The sequence below is a fragment of the Rhincodon typus genome, chromosome 28 (assembly GCF_021869965.1).
Source record: "Rhincodon typus isolate 14 chromosome 28, sRhiTyp1.1, whole genome shotgun sequence".
Classification (NCBI taxonomy): domain Eukaryota; kingdom Metazoa; phylum Chordata; class Chondrichthyes; order Orectolobiformes; family Rhincodontidae; genus Rhincodon; species Rhincodon typus.
The window spans coordinates 5,174,371-5,196,273 of NC_063359.1; the positions used below are offsets into that span (position 1 = coordinate 5,174,371).

Genomic DNA, 21,903 nt, shown 5'->3' on the forward strand with positions numbered 1-21,903 from the left:
CTGCTTGGCCTGTTGTGTTCATCCAGCTCTACACCTGGTTATCTCAGATTCTCCAGCATCTGCAGTTCCTGCTACCCCTTGTCTAGAATGTGTTGGTTTTTGGAGGTTTTGTGACAAATGGTAACAGGTAGCAAGATTCGTGGATGCATTCCTGAAAATTGCAAATTTAACTGAACCATGGTTGTCAATAGATTTTGATTAAGGTTCTTGTGAACATTTGTAGCTCGGTTTGTGGGTCAGGTTGTTGACTTGCTCTCCAGGCTGGCTGGTTATAGTTCAGATGTTTCATCACCATGCTAGGTAACATTGTCAGTGCTGCCTCTGATGAAGCAATGTTGTTCTGCTCCGTTTAGTATTTATATGATCCGGTCTGTTAAGAACACTCGCAGACCAAAGACCCCATACCCATGACATGCAGGGCCAGTGTAGTGTACAAAATACTGTACAAGGACTGCCAAAAACGTTATGTTGGCCAAACAGGAAGGAAACTAGCCATCAGGATGCACGAACATCAGCTAGCAGCAAAACGACACAACGAACTTTCCCTTGTTTCAGTGCCCTAGGACAACGAAGGCCATCAATTTAACTGGGATGACGTGACCATCCTAGCTCAAGCCAACCATAGATACACATGGGAATTCCTAGAGGCCTGGTTCTCCACCCATAATGCAATCAATAAACATGTGGAATTAGACCCCATATACAAACCCTTGAAAAAAAAAAGGAAATGACACAAAGCACCTCAACAGACCAGATCATATAAATATTAAGTGGAGTAGAGCAACATTGCTTCATTGGAGGCCGCACTGATGATGTTACCTAGCATGGTAACGAAACGTCTGAACTATAACCAGCCAGCTTTGTAAGATAGATATTGACATTAAGGCCGTGGTTAAATTTCTGCGGACATTCTTTGCTGCAATATACTGGTTGAAATACGCAATTGTACATACAGTACTATATGTTCCTAGCTGAAGAACACTCGCAAAAAGGTTCACTGCTTTTTGTCATTTGTATAAATAATTTGGATGTGAACATAGGAAGTATTGTTTCTAAGTTTGCAGATGACACTAAAATTGGAGGTGTAGTGGACAGTGAAGAAGGTTACCTCAGTCTACTATGGGACCTTGATCAGATAGGCCAATGGGCTGAGGAGTGGCAGATGGAGTTTAATTTAGATAAATGTGAGGTGTTGCATTTTGGAAAGGCAACTCGGGGCAGGACTTGTACGCTTAATGATAAGGTCCGGTGGAGTGTTGCTGAATAAAGAAACCTTGGAGTGCAGGTTTATAGTGCCTTGACAGTGGAGCCACAGGTACATAAGATAGTGAAGAAGGCGTTTGTTTTGCTTGCCTTTATTGGTCAGTGTATTGAGTACGGGAGTTGGGAGGTCATGCTGTGGCTGTGCAGGACATTGTTTCAGCCACTTTTGGAGCACTGCATGTAATTCAGGTATCCCTGCTACAGGGAGGATGTTGTGAAACAGGAAAAAGATCAGAAAAGATTTACAAGGATGTTGCCAGGGTTGGAGGGTTTGAGCTATAGGGAGGAGCTATTTCACAGGTCTTAGTGAAAATCACCCATCTCAGGTCTCTTAGCGGAAGCCGTGCTGCAGAGATTGGAGCGCACAATCCTTCCTATAATCCGACTGAAACTGTGGGTAAGATACGTGGACGACAAATATGTAATAATCAAATGCACAAAAGTAGAAGAAACCGACCAACTTGTCAACAACTTCTTTGCAAACATAAATTTCACCAGAGTAAGAAAATAACAAACAGCTCCTGTTCTTGGACGTAATGGTAGAGAGACTGACTAATGTCGAATTCTGGACCTGAGTATACAGGAAGGCTACACACGGACCAAATCTGTAACTTCAATAGCAACCACCCCACCATACATAAACAGAGTGGCATCAAGACACTATTTAAACAACCGCATCACTCTGCAATACCCCAGAACTCCGGAGAATGGAAGAGGAACACCTACCCAAAGTTATCAGCGACAATGGATACTCAAGAATTTTCGTCCGCAGATGCCTACAAAACAAACGACAGTCAGAGAACACAATACAACAGAAGACCCAAGCAACACTACCTTACATCAAAAATATATCAGAGATGACTACCAGACTCCTAAGGTTGCAAAAGATCATGATAGCACACAAACCTGCAGCAACACTGCGCCAAATGTTATCAAAGACTAAAGACTGTTACTAACAGTAAACAAGACTAACGTGATGTACAGAGTGCCATGCAGTGAGTGCAGCACACAACATTGGACAAACTGGGAGGAAACTACAGCCAGGATACATGAACACCAACTGGCAGTGAAAAGACACGACCAATATTCACTTGTCTCAATTCACGCAGATAATGAGGGCCATCAGTTTGACTGGGACAAAGTGACCATACTGGGACAAGTGAACACTAGACATGCAAGGGAATTTCTGGAAGCCTGGTTCCCAACACGGGACTCTGTTAACAAACACATAGAAATAGACCCCATGTACAAACTGCTGCTAAAACAACAAAACCGGAAGGGACAAGACCATCTTGCCAGAGGATCTCATAAATCTGGAAGAAAACAGAACACCAATGCTTTGATTAAAGGTCGTACTGATGATGTAGCGTAGAAAGATAACGAAACATCTGCACACCACAGAACAACTGGTTTGGCAAGCTAACGAACAACTGGGGCTGTTTCCCCTGGAGTTTCAGAGGCTATGGGGTGACCTTCTAGAAGTTTATAAAATCATGAGGGGCATGGATAGGGTGAAGAACCAAGGTCTGTTCCCCAGGGTAGGGGAGTCCAAAACCAGAAGGCTTAGGTTTAAGGTGAGAGGGGAACGATATGAAAGGGACCTGAGGGACAACATTTTCATGCAGAGGGTATTACATGTATGGAATGAGCTGCCAGAGGAAATGGTGGAGGCAGGTACGATTACGATATTTATTGGGCATCTGGATGGGTATATGAATGGGAAGGGTTTAGAGGCATATGGGCAAAATGCTGGAAAATGGGACTAGATTTATACACCGTATCTGGTCGGCACTGACATGTTGTTTCCGTGCTTTACATCTCTATGTCTCTATCAATCACTCAATGTAAGAATGAGGTACTTCAAGACCTTATGTCGCAAAAGAGACTTGAAGTTGAAATGGTGTATATGCTTAAATGCCTACATTCATAAATTTAAATAATGTATTAAACAAAATTTTAAAATATAGAAAACATACAATGTAAATGTAGTTGTTCTAAACAAATGTTAGAACTAAATTTGTCTGAATTTTAATTGATCCCGGCCCATCTAGTGACAGAAGCTGGTCACTGCAGGCACAACTGGCAGCCAACAGGAACAGCCAGTGGAGAGTTAAATGAGAAAGATCAAGGGCAGGAAAGGGAATCGTTTGGGATGGGTGGAGCAGGGAGGGGTAAGTGGTGTCAGTGATTAGAAAGCGATGAGGACAGTGACAGGAGCAGAGGAAAAGGACTGTGGGAGCAGAAATATGATGAAGTTTTAAACAGGTCATATAGGATGTATGTAGGACACAACGTTAAACTGAGACTCCTCAATTTTAAATAAATACCTTGCAACTACTTTTATTAGTGACCTTAAAGTGAAACAGGGTAAATGCAGGATTCTCCTAATGACTGGGAAGTTCAGAACCAGGGTTTACAGTCAAAGTTTATGGAGTCGGGCACTTAGAATTGAAATTACAAAAAATCTCTTCACCCAAAGAGTGGTGAGACTGTGGAATTCTCTGCCGAAAGTGGTTGAATGCTTTCAAGAAGGAGATAGATATTGTTATTGGGGTTAAAGGGAATGGGAAGAAAGCAGGAACACGTTACTCAGTTGAAGAATCAGCCTTGATCATCATAAATGGAGGAGCATGCATTGAAGGGTCAAATGGTGAATTCCTGTTTTCTGTGAAATGACGTTACACAGCAAGTCCTTATTCACTTAATGCTTTTTTTTTTAAAAAGTGTCACTGGCTAGGCCATCATTTATTGCCCATCCTTAATTACCCAGAGGGAAGTTTACAGTCAACAGCATTGCTGTGGGATACTGGAGTCACATGTAGGCCAGACCAAGTAAAGATGGCATTTTCCTTCCCTAAAGGATATTGGTGAACTAGATGTGTTTTTCTAACAATCAATAATGGATTCATAGTTGTCATTTAAACACTTAATTCCAGATTTTTATTGAATTCAAAATCCACTGTCTGCCATGGTGGGGTTCGTACCTTAGTACAGAACATTACCTGATATCCTGGATTAACAGTCCAGTGATGATAATACAAAGCCATCACCTTCCCATTTTCTCATCAATTTGCTTTACAGTCAAGAATTTTTGAAATAAAGGAAGTGCAGCAACTGAAATGCAAACAGCAAGAACTCTCAAATGATCATGCAGTAATTACCATATCATCTAATTTTGATCTATTTACAAATGATGGATTAAGTATTGGCTCGGGCTCAGGATAATTCGAGTTCTTGACTTGGATCTTTTACATGTCATCCAAAAGACATTATTTCTGTCAGTACACTGCTCCTTGTGGCGCATTGAAGGAAATGCTTCCTTAAGAAAGGATGTAAATGTGTTGGAAACAATTAAAATAAGGTTTACCATACTAATATCTGGAATGGGCAGGTTGTCTTGTGAGGAAAGCATCCATTAGAGTTTAGAAGACTAAGAGGTGACTTGATTAAAACAAATATGATCCTAAGTGGTATTGACATGCATGTCAAAAAGACATTACCTCTTTCGCCAGATTTAGGAGTAGCACTCAAACTTGAGAAATTGTTTTATCTCGGGTGATTGTGAATCTTTGCTTTCAGTACTTTGAAGAAGTGAGTTCCAGAATCCTTGACTTTTAAGGTTGTGTTAAGTAGATTCTTGAACAAGTTGATGACAGGTTGTTAGCATTAGTGGGAATATGGAGTAATCAGATCAGCCATAATTTTATTGAATGGCAGAGCAGGCTATAGGGGGCAAGTAGTCTAGTCCTCTTAATTTGCCTCTAACTCAGCTCATACCAACATACAAAGTACAGTGTCACTAATATAAAAGTAGGTGGTCTTAGTGATAACGTGTTGGAAGTTCACAAGATTGCAAGCAGCGTTGTTCAGTCTTAGACAATTGACAGCGTGAAGAATTCAGATGGTGGCTCGGGAATGGAGTTGGGAACATGAACTAATGACGATGGTTTCAGTCTACACAATATGATGACACGGATTCTGTTACTGGAGGGACCAGTCATGTTAACCGAAGGAATAAAAACAAAGAACTGTGGATGCTGTAAATCGGGAACAAAAACAGAAATTGCTGGAAAAGCTCAGCAGGTCTGGCAGCATCTATGAAGAGAAAAATCAGAGTTAACATTTCGGGTCTGCGTACCCTTCCTCAGAACAGGTCACCGGACCTGGAACGTTAACCTCTGACTTTTTTTTCACAGATGCTGCCAGACCTGCTGAGCTTTTCCAGCAACTTCTGTTTTTGTTAACTGAAGGAGTGTCTTGTATAGCATTGAAGTTCGTAAGAGTCAGTTCGTAGCAGTCATGACAGGAACCTTAGTGCTAGTCAGTTGTATTTTCCCACTGCTGATAGCTAACTTCTCACAGACTACAGACCTAACCTGAGATTTTTGTGATTTGCAAGTTTGATATTGAGCTGGGTATTGTACTTATCATTTGAGCAAAAAAAAATCCTTTAAATGTCTAGAATTTGTTGACTTAAAGTTTGAATAACTTTTTTTTCTGTGAAATTAATGCTTGATATTTGGAATTTAATCTGAAGCTATTTTGACTGCAGGTGTCATGTACCAGTGGCAGGGCATCCTGTTCTTGGCATTGCAAATGCTGAGGGAAATCTGGAATTGTGTAATCTGACACCATGTGAGGTATGTGGATTCATTTTCATATAGGATTATTAAGGAAACTTCTGAGATGCTAATCACCTGTATATTTATATTCTTGCATATAATGGAATAATATGCATCACACGATGCATTTCAGATAACGCTTTAACTGCATTTAAAATGTGCTAGGATGTGGCATGTGGCCTATATCTCCAAATCACCCCACAATGTATTTTTAATCATGGGGAAAAAGAGGGGGAAGCAGTTATTAGTAATTTGGAATAGAGAAATAGTTAAATAGGCAATTTGTATTGAAATCCTGTTTGGAGTATGGCCATATCAGCAAGTCCTTGTGCGATGCACTTCAAGGCAGTCAGAATCCTGAGTTCTGATGAAAGGTCGTCAGCCTGAAATGTGAACTTGGTCTCTTTCCACAGATACTATCTGACCTCTCCAGCTGGAAGAACAATAAGCTGATCATAATACTGTCTGTAATGCAAGAAATGCTCCAGAATGTTATATTAATTGAAGCTTAATGTTTAAAGTTGTGATTTTGGCTTCTGGCTCTCAAAAAAAGTCTGTGTTTTGTACTATTTTGATCATATGGACATTAGAAAACTTGTTTCCATTATTTTGACCAGTTTGAGGCATATCTTTAACCATACGTTTCAGTTGGGGATTAATCCTTGTGCTCTATGTAGTCATAGAGCATGGAAACAGATCCTTCTGTCTGAATCATCCATGCTGACCAGACATCCCAATCTGACCTTTTCCCATTTGCCAGCATTTGGCCTATACCTGTCTAAACCATTCCTATTCGTTATATCCATCCAGATGCCTTTTAAATGTTGTAATTGTACCCGCCTCCACAACTTCTCTGTCAGCTTGTTCCATACATTCACCCACCCTCTGTATGGAAAAGTTACCCCTCGGTCCTTTTTAAATCTTTAACCTCTCTCCTTAAACCTATGTTCTCTAGTTTTGGACTCCATTACCTTAGGAAAAAGACCTTGACTATTCACTCTATCTATGCCGCTCATGATTGTTTACCTTTTTTAAATAGAAGCATGGAGAGGCAATGGCCTAGTGGCATTGTCGCTGGACTGCTAATCCAGAGACCCAGATAACATTCTGGGGACCCGGGTTCAAATCCCGCCACAGCAGATGGTGGAATTTGAATTCAATAAATATCTGGAATTAAGCGTCTAATGATGACCCATGAATCCATTGTCGATTGTCAGAAAAACCCATCTGGTTCACTAATGTCCTTTAGGGAAGAAAACTGCCATTCTTACCTGGTCTGGCCTACATGTGACTCCAGACTCTCAGCAATGTGGTTGACTCTGAACTGCCCTCTGGGCAATTAGGACAATAAATGCTGCCTAGCCAGCGACGTCCTCATGCTGTTAACGAATAAAAAAAAGTTATAATCTTATTGTTTGCCTGTGTTGAGGGCAAAGATTTTAAATTCACTTGTATAAAAGTATTTATGTAATGATTTGAAATACCAAATGTGTTTTAAAAATGTGATGTTTTGGTGTCACTGTAATGTAGGAAAAATATTTTGTGGAGCTGTTGCTTTACATTGTTCTCACAACCACCACTATTTCTGATAGACTTGCATCTAGAGTCTTACAGCTCAATATGCTTTTGTCTGATAGATATATGGACGCACCAAATGAGAGAAATGTATTTCTGGATGCAACATGCACAAAATTTCCTTGCATGTTCGCTTTTGTGAAGTTCTTGCAAAACCACTAACGTTGATGGCTAAGATTTGAAGTTTAAATGGGTTTATACAATGCTGCTTTAAATAATTACAATTTCAATTAGTCTTAATTAGTCACCCCACTTCTCCATCCTGAAATATGAATGAGTTATGGATATTTGGCAAGGGCAGGAAGGTTGTAAGTAGTTACCATCGAAATCGAAACTTATGAACTTTTATCTCAATCATGAGCTGATGTCTCCAAGGAAAAATGAAAATGACAGCTGGAGTTATAGATGTTAAAACAGAATTTTTGTGGCTCAATATAATATTTTCTTTCAGTAGAAAAACAGCTGCTCCTTGGAGCCAATATGCAGTGTTAGCATAGGCCCAGAATGTCTTGCTCTGTCACTGGATTGGTCAACGGGAAGAGGAGAACAGTAAGTCTTTATTCCTGCCCCTTCCTTTTGTTGAGTTGTCATTTATGGTATTTCATAGAATACTGTTGCACAGAAGGAGCCCATTTGACCCATCAGGTCTGCACGAGGTCTTTATGGAACAATCTTAATTAGTCTTGATTTCATACTCTCCTCCTCCATACCAAACCCTGTATCTGTTGCCTTTTTCAACTAGCCATTTCTTGACTGTCTTGGAGCTTGGAATATGATTAACTAGTTTCGGATCTATCCTATTGTGCAGTGAAATTTAGCTGCTGGGTGGCATGGGGATGTGTGGAAAATACTGGAGGATAGGAAAATGCTGATTTCCTTGGGCATCGCAACAATATGTTGTGTGATTAGTATAGATCCTGGACAGCAGAAACTGTATAACTGCCATTGATAGGTAAATAAAACCTATGGCCAGTTTGGGAAGTAAAATGTGAAAAATTCTTTTCCAAGCTTGTATCCCAATATCCGTTATAACAACTCTGAGAAACTACATTGACCGTAACCTGTAGCTGTCTGTTCTTTGAGCTCTGACCTAAATATAATGAGGTCCAGCATCCTTTAAAAGGTATACATTCACCTCTCAGACCACCAATTTGTTCTATCGGGCCATCTGTTGTCTGGAAAATTATGTCACATAACATTCAACTTAGTTTTACCCTGAGTAACAGTGATAATGTCCCCAGCCTATCTAACAAAAATAATGGGGTGTGACACAGACTATTCCATTCTTTAATTTATAGGAAGGTAAGTAAATGTGCCTCAAGTTTATATTTATCTAAGATATATTGACTCAGCTTTTTAAGTCTAATCATTAAGCTAAGGTAGTGCATTATGTCCCCATTCAGTGCAGAAGTAGTAAAGATTGCTCAACAAGGTAGTGATCTTTGCTCTTTATCTGACTGTATTTGTTGTTAACAAATAACAAAAATCCTACATATCCTATAATTGACATTTTATCACCTTGATTTAATGAGAATTTCACAAAAAAGTTTTATTTTTAAAAAATGTAGAGACTGTGATTAGTTCGCAGTTCCATCGCCTTTACACAAGTTCAGATTAATGTGTTAATATAGCGTAAAATGTCTTTCTCATTGCTGTTACTATGTTTTCTGGTCTTGGAGCTGAATGTTCTTCTATATGTTGTGCAATGTAATAGTATTAATTCAGTTGTATTTTTCCTTCTTGCTAAAGTAAGCCACTGAATATCATCAGCAGTGATTCAAAGGGCTGCCTGAGCCTGCTTTCTGTCGATGGGTGTAGATCAACACTAGATATAGTCTGTCACTGGAAGGCGCATGACTTTGAAGCTTGGATTGCAGCGTTCAACTACTGGAACACAGATTTTGTTTATTCAGGTATTGAGCCTTCCTGAGCAGTTGTTAAAAGGTCAGCCCCAACATACTTTTTCTTATCTGTGCATGAGTTGAATTTAGATTCTACAACATTAGCTGGCTGTTACACAGCTCTTAACTTTGATTTTTGTCCCCTCGAACTCTGAAGATGTTGCATTATTGTGATCCATTCTCTAGTGCCTTACCCCCAAGTGACTATATCCCTCTCATGTAAATCTAGGTAATTCGGACTACTGCATATCGTAAAATATTGAACTGAACAGGAGGAGAACATATCCAGGTCAGGATTTGCCCCCACTGTCTTCAGAATTCCAATATCCTGTTCAAATAGGGCTCAGAAGCCTGTCCTAAGTGGGGAATAGTTGCCTGATTCAACTTTTCCCTGAATTGGCCAATTAGAGGTCGTCCGTTAAAGGGGTGGGCTTGCTGTCCAATTTAGGATGGCAACTGAATTTTTTAAGTTGAAGGATTAAGAGGGGGCTCTTCCAGAACTGAAGCAGCAGCAATCTGCCTTTTCAAGTAAATTAGAAGGAGGGTGCCCCAACAAAGATGTGCTCTGTCCCCAAGTTGTTTAACTTAATTTTTTTTTAAAAAGGCCTCAGCAAGTTGATCTGTGACTGTAGTAGAACATTGGCAAGGAGGAAGGGGCCCTGGGTTTTATTTACTCAAGACAGGCATAAGTGTTTAATTGGCACTTTTTTCCTTGTTTCTTTTGTACTTGACAGTTCGTTGAGTTTGTCAACCTTTGTATAGAATCTGGAGAAGAGATGACTGGGACCCAATGATTTTAATATAGGGCCACCTATATTTGGGTGGCACAGTGGCTCAGTGGTCAGCACTACTACCTCACAGCACCAGCGACCTGGGTTCACTTCCACCCTTGAGTGACTGTCTGTGTGGAATTTGCACATTCTGCCTGTGTTTGTATGGATTTCCTCTGGGTGTTCTGGTTTCCTCCTACAGTCCAAAGATGTGCAGGTTAGGTAGATTGGCCATGCTAAGTTGCCCATATAGTGCCCAGGGATGTATAGCCTGGGTGAATTAGCCATGGGAAATGCAAGGTTACAGGGATAGGATAAGGAATGGATGTAGGTGGGATCCTCTTCAGAGGATCGGTATGGGCTGTTTCCACACTATAGGGATTCTGTGATGTTTACCTAAATTATATTTGTTTAGAAGCCTTGTAATCTCAACTTTCAACATGGTAGGGTCCACAATCAATTTTGTTATTTAGTGCAGTTTTTTTTAAATGAATTCCTCTAGCCTCCAACCTCTTTTTCGGTCCCCCTCATCCTCCCATTTTTCCCTGTAACTTTTGCTGAGATAGTTTTAGATACCTGACCACTGAAGCTTCCGTGCGAGAACACACAGACATTGTATTCATGGAAAGTATTACAGCTAAGTCAGCTCCTGACCTTGTATCTACACTGAATGTGTCAGCAGGGTAGCAGTCCTCCTTGGCTGATTTTTCTTTTCCTTCTTAGACAGAAAAATAGTTTGATTATGGTACGGAAACCAATCAGTTGCATGTTTGATAAGATGTTTAACTCTCAAGTTGATAAAAGAATGATGGCTTCTAAGCTTACTGTCTGCTTTTATTTCCCACTCAAGGAGGAGATGACAGCAAACTCAAAGGTTGGGATATGAGGATGGGGACTGACAGACCAGTTTTCATCAGCAATGGGTACTGTACCTGTTTTTATTTGATTGACCTATGTATTTTGTGTTTAATACATTGGTAATGATGCCAATATGGATTTAACAATCTGAATGGGAATCTTCTAATTTAAGGTTTTATACTTGTGAATCTTTGCTTTAAGGTGATTTGTATCAGGCCTGGACAATGGGAGTACAGTTTGAACTGTATTAAGCATTCCCACAGTTAGTGTCACTTGAGTCATATTTGGAGGAAATCTGTCTTTTGTAGGTAAGTACAGCATGGATCGAGTACTTGGCACAATTCACGTACAGCTCCGTGGTTGATGCTCTGCTGAGGGCCTTCAGCCACAAAAATTAAATTAAGGCTTCTAAAAGCTGGGATAAAAACACTTGAGGAAAGAATTTTATTTATCCCTTCAGGATTAGTTTCCAGGCGTGAAACGGCAATGATTCAAGCTATTGCATTAGCCAATCGCACACTTTAAATTTATAGCAATGAATTGATACACCTGCTAATTCCCTCGTTTTTGTTTTGGCCACTCCCTAGTCATTTTAGCAAGGACTTTAGTTCTTGTAGATTTTCATTTTTATTTTGTGTTCTTTTGTACTGTGAATCAAAGTTCAATTTGTATGAACTGGCCCGAAGCCCATTCAAATATGTTAAGGGGACAGTAAGACCGTAACTCTTATCTTATTTAAAGGCAAGTTTTAAGGTGCTGTATTCCAGATGCAATTCGATTGGCCATGCCACTTGGCATTAAGCAAAACACACTTTATTCTTCTCATTAAAATACAAACAAATTCAAGAAGAATTGGTATAACTTTAACTGCTGAGGAAGGGTTACTTGACCTGAAATATTAACTCTCAGTATCTGTGGAGAGAAATCAGCTTTTCCAGTAATTTCTGTTTTTGTTTCTGATTTACAGTATCTGTTCTTTTGGTTTTAACTTTATTGAAAAACTTAAAAGAATGTTAAGGTCCTGGGGTGTGTTGCCAAACAAAGATTTTGGGGTGCAGGTTCATAGTTCCTTGGAAGTAGAGTTGCAGATAGACAGGCTAGTAAAGAAGGTATTTGGTACAGTTGCCTTTATTGGTCAGTGTATTGAGTATAAGAGTTGGGAGGTCATGTAGCTGTACAGGACATTGGTTAGGCCACTTTTGGAATAGTGCATTCAATTCTAGTTTCCCTGCTACAGAAGAGATTTTGTGAAACTAGAAAGGATTCAGAAAAGATTTACAAGGATGTTCCTAGTGTTGGAGGTTTGAGCTATCGGGAGAGGCTAAATAGGCTGGGGCGTTTCCCTGGAGCATTGGAGGCTGAGGGGTGATCTCATAGAAGCTGATAAAATCACGAGGGGCATGGATAAGGTGAATAGTCACATCTTTTCTCCAGGGTGGGGGAGTCCAAAACTAGACGGCCTAGGTTTAAGGTGAGAGGGAAAAGATTTATAAGGGACCTAAGGGGCAACTTTTCATGCAGACAAAGTTCTTGTTATGGAATGAGCTGCTAGAGGAAGTGATGGAGTCTGGTACAATTACAACATTTAAAAGGCATCTGAACGGACATGAATAGGAAGGGTTTACAGGGATATGGGCCACATGCTAACACACGAGACTAGATTAATTTAGGTTGGCATAGACAAGTTGGACTGAAGGGTCTGGTTCCATGCTGTACATCTATGATTCTAATAATAGATTATTTAATTACTATAAAGCAACTATTCCAGTATAGGGGCATCCCACAAACACACCCTTGGCAAAGGCAAATTCAGCAAAATAGATTCTCGCATGCAATATTTTTCCGGTCTAGGAGAAAAGTGCACCAAGAGAAAATCTTGGCAGGGAGAGGGAACTCCCAGCACTTTGCTGTCGCAAGGAGAGAAATATGGTAGCTTTCACAACCAATTTCAAAACTCCAACAATTACTGTATGGTAAACTAAAACCTTGGTTCTCTGGGAGCTTGACTTCACCCATATATGCTGCTGCTCTTGTTCCAGATTTTTAAAAAATTACCCAAGGCACCTCAAGCTGTTTACTTTACTGGCTTGGAAGAGTTGGTTTGTTACCTATGGCTCAAAACCTCTCCAAAAAAAGGACAAAGTACACCTCTTAAACCCAAAGTATTGTCAAAAATTTCAAACTCCGTGTAGAATAATTTACAAAGGAAGAAGGCAGCTAGTTAAGATTTCTCATTTTCTTCCTGTTTGCTAAAACTGTTGCACTATGTGAATGATTAGAATTCACTGGCAATGACAATGGAATCTTCTCAGTGCATTAGACGTCACAGGAAAACCTGACCTGTTTTCAGTCAACATCTACTTGGTAACGATCAAGAATGGAAACCTGGGCTGGGACTTCTCCACCCCCTAACCCAGTGACATTTGAGTCCAGCTGTACCACTTCTGCCCCACATGCTATTTGAGGTAGCAGGTTTTGCTGAGTCTGCTTTGAACTTAGCAACTACTAGTTTTGATGCAGCCTTTATCAGCTGAAGTTTTAAAGAGATTTGTAAAGGAAATAGAAAAAACTAATTTTCAGCAACTGGTTTTCAGACATTCGATGGGAGTATGCAGCATCCAAAGCAATCCCCACAAAGAACATATCCTGGCTACAGGAAGGTAAGATTTCTGCTCAACTTAATAGAAACATAGCAACTGCTTATTACATGAAGATCCCTTTTTTCTATTACTACGAGGATAACTCAAACTTTGCCCCAGTATGTCTTTGGTACACTAGTAAGGACAATAATTCAAACATTGCCTAATTTCAAAATTTGATCGCTTTACTGATGAATGCAGGCACCTACTATGCATTTTTATATTCAATTTTCTAATGACTGGTCTCCTGCTGTTATGGTTAGATACTGTCACAGTCACCTCCAAGGGCATTGAAGAGTTGAATTTTTAAATGTAAAACTTACAATACAAATTTGTGACAAAACCAGGAATATTGAAAACATTTTATTTTAATTCTAGACCTTACAGTATTTGAATTTGGGTAACTATTGGAGCAAACTAACTTGTTTCTTTGCCAATGATCAGATCAGTTCATTCTGTTGTTTTTCTTTGCAGTTATGATGAACACGTTCTTATCTGGGATTCCCGGCAGATGAAACAGCCTTTGGCAGATACTCCTGTCCATGGAGGTGTCTGGAGAGTGAAGTGGCATCCTACTGAAGAGCATCTATTGCTTGCAGCATGCATGCACAATGGGTACCACATCCTGGATTGTGAAGGAGTACATAATGACTCTTTAGCAGGTGGGAGCTATAAAGCTAAAAGGTGTGTTATAAATATTGACATCCAGCTACTAAAATCAAAGCAGTATTGTACAGCATAGTAGCATTGTGTATCCGTGATAGTTTTCTTGAACAGTATGTAATAGAACCAACGTGGGAGCAAGCTATCCTAGATCTGGTCCTGTGTAATGAGACAGGAATAATTAATGACCTCATAGTTAGGGATCCTCTTGGAAGGAGTGATCACAGTATGGTTGAATTTAGAATACAGATGGAGAGTGTGAAGATAGAATCCAATACCAGAGTCCTGTGCTTGAACAAGGGGAACTACAATAGAATGAGGGAGGACTTGGCTAAAGTAAACTGGAAACAAAGATTTTATGGTGGGACAGTTGACGAGCAGTGGAGGACTTTCAAAGCAATCTTTCAAAGTGCTCAGCAAAAGTATATTCCAATGAAAAGGAAGGACTGTAAGAAAAGGGGTAATCTGCCATGGGTGTCTAAAGAAATAAGGGAGGCTATCAAATTGAAAGAGAAGGCATACAAAGTGGCCAAAAACAGCATGAAACTAGAAGATTGGGAAAACTTTAAAGGTCAACAGAAAGCCACAAAAAGAGCTATAAGGAAAAGTAAGATAGAACATGAGAAAAAACTAGCACAGAATATAAAGACAGATAGGAAAAGTTTCTATAAATATATAAAAGGAAAAAGAGTGGCTAAAGTAAACGTTGGCCCTTTAGAGCATGAGAAGGGGAATTTAGTTATGGGATATGATGAAATGGCCGAGGCATTGAACAGGTATTTTGTATCGGTCTTCACAGTGGAGGACACTAATAACATGCCAGTAATTGACAAAGAGACGAAGGTAGGTGAGGACCTGGAAACAATCATTATTACGGAAGAGGTAGTGTTGGGCAAGCTAATGGAGCTAAGGATTGATGAGTCTCCTGGCCCTGATGGAATGCATCCCAGGGTACTAAAAGAGATGGTGGGAGAAATAGCAGGTGCGCTGGCGGTAATTTTCTAAAATTCGTTGGACTCTGGGGCAGTCCCAGCAGATTGGAAAACAGCAAATGTGACGCCACTGTTTAAAAAGGGAAGTAGACAAAAGATGGGGAATTATAGACCGGTTAGCTTAACCTCTGTAGTGGGGAAGATGCTTGAGTCTATTATCAAGGAAGAAATAGCAAGGCATCTTGATAGAAATTGTCCCGTTGGGCAGATGCAGCATGGGTTCATGAAGGGCAGGTCATTCTTAACAAATCTTTTGGAATTCTATGAAGACATTACAAGCGAGGTGGACAATGGGGACCCAGTGGATGTGGTGTGCCTAGATTTCTAAAAGGCTGTTGACAAGGTGCCGCACAAGAGGCTACTGCATAAGATAAGGATGCATGGCATTAGGGGTAAAGTATTAGCATGGATAGAGGATTGGTTGACTAACAGGAAGCAAAGATTGGGGATAACTGAGTGCTATTCTAGCTGGCAGTCAGTGACTAGTGGTGTGCCTCAGGGATCGGTGTTGGGACCGCAATTATTTACAATTTATATAGATGATTTGGAGTTGGGGACCACGTGTAGGGTGTCAAAGTTTGCAGATGACACTAAGATGAGTGGCAAAGCAAAGTGTGCAGAGGACTGTGAAACTTTGCAGAGGAACATAGATACATTGAGTGAGCGGGCAAAGGTCTGGCAGATGGAATACAATGTAAATAAATGTGAAGTCATACATTTTGGTAGGAGTAATAGTAAAAAGGATTATTACTTGAATGGTAAAAAGTTGCCAGCATGCTGCTATGCAGAGGGACCTGGGTGTCCTTGTGCATGAATCACAGAAGCTAGGTCTGCAGGTACAACAAGTAATTAGGAAGGCAAATGGAATTTTGTCCTTCATTGCTAAAGGGATTGAAATAAAAAGCAGAGAGGTTATGTTGCAGTTGTACAAGGTGCTGGTGAGGCCACACCTGGAGTACTGTGTGCAGTTTTGGTCTCCTTACTTGAGAAAGGATGTATTGGCACTGGAGGGGGTGCAAAGGAGGTTCACTAGGTTGATTCCGGAGTTGAGGGGGTTGGCTTATGAGGAGAGACTGAGTAGATTGGGATTATATTCATTGGAATTCAGAAGATTGATGGGGGGATCTTATAGAAACATATAAAATTATGAAGTGAATAGATAAGAGAGAAGTAGAGAGGATGTTTCCACTGGCAGGTGAAGCTAGGACAAGAGGGCATAGCCTCAAGATTATAGGGAGCAGATTTAGGACTGAATTGAGAAGGAATTTCTTCACCCAGAGGGTTGTTAATCTGTGGAATTCCTTGCCCAGTGAAGTGGTTGACGCTACTTCAGTAAATGTTCTTTTTAAAAAAAAGGTAGATTTTTTTTGAACAATAAAGGAATTAAGGGATACGGTGAGAACGCGGGTAAGTGGATCCGAGTCCACGGAAGGATCAGCCATGATCTTATTGAATGGCGGAGCAGGCTCGAAGGGCCAGACGGCCTACTCCTGCTCCTAGATCTTATGTTCTTAGTGAGCAAGTGAACTGTCTGCTGCAATACTGAACCACACTGGTTCAATTGTTTGTCTATTGGTGAGTTATCTCAGCTGAGATTGTAATTAGAGTAGTATATTTGACCTCCAGTGCCCCTGCGCTAGGTTAGTGAAGAAATCAGCCAGAAGATTTGCCACTCATTGCTAAATAGCATCCATGTTGATGTTAGATGTGGGTAGTATTAATTTCAGCTACGATGCCTGATGTGAGATTGTGATTGAAGAGTACTTGGTCAGGGTGATGGAGAACTGCTGACTCTTTTGGACCTGTACTCAACACAAACTGAACAACTCATTTAATCTTTGTTAGGTGATATAAATTTTCTTTTATTTTAATCTTGACCTGCTTGGAGTTTAATTCTAGAATTTGAGAATCTTCCTTGTCTGTTTGCAAGCTTATGTCAGCACAGCAGCTCTTTGGAAGATGTGGCCTAAAATGGAGACCTGAAGTATAAAAGAATTGGACAATATTTCCTTGCAATTCAAAGATCATTACCCCAGATTTTCTGTGATTTCTAAGTGGGTGTGACAGGATTTACAGCAATTTTCAACTTGACTTGCATTAAGTGAGATGTTTCGAGTACAGGAACAAGGATATCTTGCTGCAATTATACAGGGCATTGGTGAGGCCATGCCCAGAATACTATGTGCAGTTTTGGTGGGGGGAGGGGGTGGTTGGGATCAGGGGAGTGAGCTTAATTCTCAGCCATGATCATATTGAGTGGTAAAACAGGCTTGAGTGACTAAATGGCCTATTCCTCCCTCCTTTCTTCTATGTTTCTATGTGAATATAGAATCTCTACTGTAAGGGTCTATTTCAGGAACTCCTTTTACAGGGAAAATGTTGTAAATGTTATTGTACTGAACACTGAATTGGATAATTTAACATAACAGGCTTATTCTATAAAGTTTTGCAGTTATAGTGTCTCAAAACTTGTCATACTGTGAATTACTTGAGGTGGAGTGACTGTTAAAGCCAAACATGCAACTGTTTAAAAACAAAATACCGTGGATGCTGGAAATCTGAAACAAAATCTGGAGAAACTCAGCAGGTCTGGCAGCATTGTTGGTGAAGAGAGTTAATGTTGCTGGTCCAGAATGACTCATCTTCAGAATTCTGTTTAGCCATTACCTTTATCTAGTTGTGGAATGCATTTTTAGGGATGATGGCTATTTGTATAAAGAAGTGTCAGTTTTTTTTTGGGGAGGTGGGAGCGGGAGTAAAAAAGACTTCTGCTAACTTATGCCTGTGTTCTTGCGCCAGTTTAAATTCTGTAATGTCTGGGAAATCTGTACTTGTATGTTGAGGCTTTATGTTTTAATGTACTTTTGATTAATTGAGAATTTGATGAATCTTCTAATTCTGCTCCTGAGTCCAAATACAACACACATTCTGCACAAATGCAGAAGCTAATATTAATAGGTGACTGCATCACCGATTAAAGGAGGTAGTGAGAATGGAAAAAGTAGCTGCTGAACATCAAAGCAAAAATCTTGACCCCTGCTGTGGTATAATGGAATTTTGCAGTTTCATTAGATACTGTATTTATAGCTGGCAATAGATGCTATCTTTTAGCCAGATTGCAACTGTAGGTATACAAATTATAAAAGTTTAAATAAAATTAATTACTCCTTGTTCACTACTGACACTAGTTAAAATACATGAAGTGAAATTCCCTTCCTAATGGGAATTCTTACACATTGACTGCAATGATTCAAGAACATGACTTGCCACCACTTTCTCTCAAGGGCAGTGAGGGATGATCATGCATGCAATAACTCCCACATTGTGTGAAATTTTTTTTAAAAAGTGTGTACCTCATGAGAAGTTAGTTTCATCCAAATCATGCAGTAAACTAATTGAGTTAATCTGGAAGGCCTTGATGTCAAATAGGGCAAAGATGACGCTAGGGGTCAATGTGCCTTCTAATCCCATTACAGTAATGTAATGTGCAATTCAGCCAGATAGATTCCAGTTTTGTTGATTCTGTACTTATAAACGGACAAGCAGAACCTTTACTTTCAAGGTTTCAATCCTAAGGCCCTGTTTGTATTTTTAGTCTACTCGTAGAATGCCTATTTTCTTAAGCTTGATTTTTCAAAAATTAAATCTGATGTCTTTCCTTCCAGCTGCTCGCAACAAAGAAAACCCTATTCTTTATTCCTACATATTGCACAACTCATTGGCTTATGGGGCAGACTGGTCGAGACTATCACTTCATCCACAGCTCAGCACTGACCATCGACCTATATCATCATCATCAGTTGAAATTCAGAGCAAAAGGGAGCATAAGCAAGGAGTAAAGGAAGCCAAGGTCAAGTTCCAGCACCTGAAGATTCAGTACGAGTCTCCCACTGGCTTATTTGATATGGTTATGGAAGATGAGTTGGATGATTATAGAGATGAGTTGCCTGACGGTTTGCAGGCCAGTGATACATCTCTCAAACTGAATATGGACCCTGTGGTGAAACAGCACAATCCTGACTCTGGTGTAATTTGGACTAAAAGTAAAGCCAACCTTTTGGCTACATGTTCTTTCTATGACCATGTCTTGCATGTTTGGAGATGGGAAAGAAATAATATTGTCATCTAGTTGACTTTATGAAAAATTCATTGTTAAAGTATTAAACTTGCAAAACTGTTACTGGAAAAGGAGCAGAGAATGACATGTCTTGCTGGTTTTGATGTATTACAGCAATATTACAAAATTGGGCACTGTGTGACAAAGATGGAGTAATGTTCCAATATAGGTGTGGCAGGTTTACACTGGCATTTCCTGACTTCTTCACCTGAGTCCAGCAGGAGAATAATCTAAATATACCATTAATTAGCCATTGTTATATGAGAAATTTAATACTCGATGGTATGTAAATAATTCAGAAAGGAGACATGAATTGTAAACCTGCAACCTCTTCATAGTCTTTTTGGTGGCACAGAGCATACCAAGAGAGGTTAAAACAAATTAAATGAGTGACTTCTGGAAGACGTCCAAATCTCGAGGATTTCTGTGTTTTTATTTTGATTTTTTTAAAAAATGAAATTCTCTAGGTTTTTTGGTGTCATACCTCCGTAGTATCTCGGGCAATAATACACCAAGTTGGTGCAAATAAACTTGTCTTGGACTGTGATGTGTGGCTGGTAAAACATCATGTAAACTGGAATAATTTTTATGGCGATATGAGAACCTATGCAATCGATCCTTGTAACAAACCTTAACCCTTTAGTCCTGTGGGCTTTGCTCAGTGAAATCTCAAACCTCATCAAGTTCTTATTGAAGGCTGCTTTGGGATTTCCTGCAAGTCTATGATAGTCGGTTCTGACTAAATTGATTTTACTGAAGTGTTTTGTCAAAAACTATTTTTGTCTCCATCTTTCTACGACTGCCTTCATTGATGTATAAATTAGTTTGTAAATGTATACAAACTTAGAGCTCCAGAATGTAATTAAAATTTACATATTTAATTGATTATGCCTGAACAGTTTCTCTTGATGCTTGATTTTTATATTTTTATTCTTGAAGACTTTAGTTTCTTTTGAATTAATCATCAATCACTGAATACTGATCTTGGTATTATACACATTCAAGTATTTTTCTAAGGAGATCTTGCAATGATGTCTTTGCTGTTTTGTCTGTTTCCTGTCCTTCATTCCCAGCCCTAGTGGAACATCTGAGAAAGACCAACATTTCAACAACATCTACTGAGGAATAGTGGAAGGGATCAAGGTAGCTGTAGCTGATTTTTCCCAAGGGGCTGACCTAAAAATGTAGCTAGATTTATTAATTTTTTTTGTACATTTGTAAACATTCAAATTTACTAATGGAATTGTCAAAGTTTACCTAATGTGCACACTAAAGGTGTTTAGTAGGTCTGAGAACATCTATGGAGAAAGAAGTAAAGTTTTCAGGCTATCCCCCAACATCACCACCAAAAGGTTCACACTGTGGGTGTGTAAAATTCTGCACATGCATACTTGTGAAACACCCACCAGTTTAAAAAAAAAAAATGCTGTCCAAATGAGCAAAATAAATGAGTGAACTGGAAAGCAGTGTAACAAGTGATTGACTGACTTGTACTATCCATATAACATGCTATCTTCACTATTCATTATGCTGTCTCCTCTACTTCAATTGGGTGACAATTTTGTGGAACACCAGTCTGCAATCTCGAAGTGTGAACTTGAGTTTCTGAATGTTTTGCTAAGCAGCAACAAGCCAGGAGTCCCTTCAGGAAGAAATGAGGCAGCAGGGCAAGTGTTGTGCCTTGTGCTTTAAGGAAACTGGGGAGGGTGAGGGGGTGGAAATTGGGTCGGTAGGTAAGTGAGGTGGGATATCGTAGGGGAGAATGCTGCTTACAAAATGACTGAATTTTCAGCCCATTCTACCCTTTTGTTCTCAACCTCTTAACTTGAGCTATGTTGATCTCATACGTTCCAGTAACAGTCGTTTCATTTTCAGTAAGGAACTTTGCAGCCTTCTGAATACGACAGGAGTACAACAATTTCAGTTTCTAGTTGTGGACTGAATCTTTTGGATTGGTGCTGTTGCTGATGATTGGATTGTTCCGTTTACACTTGCCATCAGCCCATTTCTAAATGTCCACTTTGCCACCCCTTTTTGGTTTGCACTGTCATATCTTTTTTTTAAAAACTTGGTATCTTCTGCCTTACACCTCAACAAACAAAACTTCCCTTCTTTTGAAATGAGGCCTACATGAGCTTTATTCATTGTTTACTGACTACATTGTGGAGCTGTCCTGTCATGACAGGAAACTATATAACCATGAGGGAATGGGTTATGCAGACAGAGTTACATGAAAAGATATAAACAGATTCAAATGAAAAATAATAAGTGTGGGTAAAATGGGCTGAATGATCAATTTCCGTGCTGTAAAATATATACAAAAATGACTTGCATTTATTGAAATCCTTTCAATCTCAGGATCATGGCTGTTAAAGTACTTTGTGTAGCCACTGGTTGTCACTTCCGTTAATACTGTGGGAGCTTGCTGTGCACACAAATAGCAAGGTGATAATCACTGTCGTGATAAACTGACAAAGGAATAAACATCAGGAACAGGCCCTTG

General features: G+C 39.7%; 1 protein-coding gene across 1 annotated transcript in view; it reads left to right on the forward strand.

Annotated features, from left to right (window-relative positions):
- dph7 (diphthamide biosynthesis 7) overlaps window positions 1-20,286 on the forward strand; it is a 22,265-nt gene extending 1,979 nt beyond the window's left edge. The window contains exons 3-9 of the mRNA XM_020522960.2: window positions 5,816-5,903; window positions 7,915-8,009; window positions 9,210-9,373; window positions 10,982-11,054; window positions 13,584-13,649; window positions 14,103-14,290; window positions 18,949-20,286. Of these exons, the coding sequence (XP_020378549.1) occupies window positions 5,816-5,903; window positions 7,915-8,009; window positions 9,210-9,373; window positions 10,982-11,054; window positions 13,584-13,649; window positions 14,103-14,290; window positions 18,949-19,412 (1,138 nt within the window). The 3' untranslated portion in view covers window positions 19,413-20,286. The remainder of the gene's footprint in view (window positions 1-5,815; window positions 5,904-7,914; window positions 8,010-9,209; window positions 9,374-10,981; window positions 11,055-13,583; window positions 13,650-14,102; window positions 14,291-18,948) is intronic.
- The last annotated feature ends 1,617 nt before the right edge of the window (window positions 20,287-21,903 follow it).